The 1,910-nt window shown below is 36.9% G+C and overlaps 1 protein-coding gene across 1 annotated transcript in view; it reads right to left on the bottom strand.

Annotated features, from left to right (window-relative positions):
• Positions 1-1,910, bottom strand: part of LOC118427191 (rho guanine nucleotide exchange factor 7-like) — a gene marked incomplete in the record, with an annotated part of 32,321 nt that overhangs the window by 7,514 nt on the left and 22,897 nt on the right. The window contains 2 exon segments of the mRNA XM_035836827.1: positions 29-189; positions 1,432-1,561. Coding sequence (XP_035692720.1) covers positions 29-189; positions 1,432-1,561 — 291 coding nt within the window.

Raw genomic sequence — 1,910 nt, 5'->3', positions numbered from 1 at the left:
ACATACTGACAGGCACTTTGTCCTAGAATTTTGGACAGCATTTGTGCATCAGTCCCTTCTTCTGCAGTAAGGCATAATCATAATCATCTGACGGTCTTCTCAGTACACCACCGTTGCTATGGCTACCGTTGCTATGGCTACCAGAAGCGTCCTTGGTCTCCCCTGGCTCCAGTGAAACTTTGTACAGCTCTGTTGCATCATGGGAAGGAAGATGAAAGTTACTATCCAATCTGATCATCCAACTTTGACTTTCTGACAAACTTCCAGTTCTGGGTTTCTTTTTCAGAGGGAGAACTTTCAAGGTGAAAAGAAATCTATCTTGTTTGCTGATACAATGTAGAAGAAGTATCTGTGTTTTCTCTCTCAAAATCTAATCCAAGAAGGCAAAATGTCATTTACAGCCACCAACTCTGACTTCTTTCTCTGTTTTGATTTTGGAATGCTGCCAAAGAGTTATTTTCTACTTAAATGTGATTTTGTTTCAGTCAAAAAGTAAACTCTAAACTTCTGATATGTCAAAATCTAGAAGTAATGATTTCTTCATTGGAAAGACAGATTTAAAGATGTTTGCAAACAACAAAAAGAAAGTCAGCTTTCAAGAACTGAATGTTTCTTGATTCCAAAGATCACAATTTCAAGTAATGTCAGAATGTACCTTCTGTTTACCAGTGACAATGACATTCGTTTGAAGCAGAGAAAAATGACAAAAATTTGAAAGAAAAGGAAAAAAAAGAGACATTAAATAAACAGCTGGCGTGATAGAAGCAAGGAGTTTTGGGCAGAAGCAAAGCAGTGTCACGTTGGATGATTACTAGATTGAATAACCAACCTTCCATCCCTCCACAAGTCATGTTCCTATTAAAATATCCTTAAACCCAGTCTTCAACATATATGTAGTCACTCGATATGTACAAAGTTCTTCACAACAATAACAAATCTTCATCTAAGGGTAGGTTAACACCTCTGTTAACAGACTTGACAAGACAGACAGTGTAAAAGAAGATATGCCTTCAGTTGGCATATCTAACATTAGTACGCACTGAGCACAAAGGAGCAGGTTTTGTTATTGTGTTGTCTTAGTACATTTTAATACATTCTTTGTAAAAAAATGTGAGTGCTTGGGAAGTAGACAAGTCATAATTTCCAATAATTGTTTGGCAATGTTTTGTAAAAATTTAAATGCTTGGGATCCATATTTTCGAAACTATTTTCATGTTAACTGTGTAAGTACTAACCCAATTCTATCACTTATTCAATTGTGCCTCCCATGAACTAATTATATAGCAGCTCTTGTGATCTTCCGAGAGCTCTTCTTAAACCAGAATAGATACTGATAAAGATACACTTGCAGCAGCACACAAAGCATAACCAACAGTACAGTAATTTTTACAGAACACTGTCTCACAATTTAAAGTCCTTATGAAGTATTACCTTGTCTGCTTGATGTGCTCAGCAGGCTCTGTTGTCTCATCTTACTGGTACTGGTACAGTAAGCTTCAATCACCCTCAGTACTGCTGCATCCTCCTCCAACTGTGCACTACCTGAAAGGCACACAGTATACTACTTTCCTTTCTTCCTAGCAATGATGTTCTATTTCAATTTCTTCTTCTTAGAACATGAATACAGAAATGTTAGAGAGCGAGCCATGCAGTTGAACTATTGGACATCCTCCTCCAACTGTGCAATACCTGAAAGGCACATAGTATACTACTTTCCTTCCTTCCTTCCTAACACATTATGTTCTACTTACATTTCTTGTTCTTAGAATATCAGTACAGAAATGTTAGAGAATGATCCATGCAGTTGTACTATTGGACATACTCCTCCAACTGTGCAATACCTGAAAGGCACATAGTATACTACTTTCCTTTCTTCCTATCAATGATGTTCTATTTCAATTTCTTCTTCT

The sequence above is a fragment of the Branchiostoma floridae genome, chromosome 12, assembly GCF_000003815.2.
Source record: "Branchiostoma floridae strain S238N-H82 chromosome 12, Bfl_VNyyK, whole genome shotgun sequence".
NCBI classification, from domain to species: Eukaryota; Metazoa; Chordata; class Leptocardii; order Amphioxiformes; family Branchiostomatidae; genus Branchiostoma; species Branchiostoma floridae.
The sequence above is the reverse complement of the archived record's forward strand: the minus strand, read 5'-3'. Positions and strand labels throughout refer to the sequence as shown.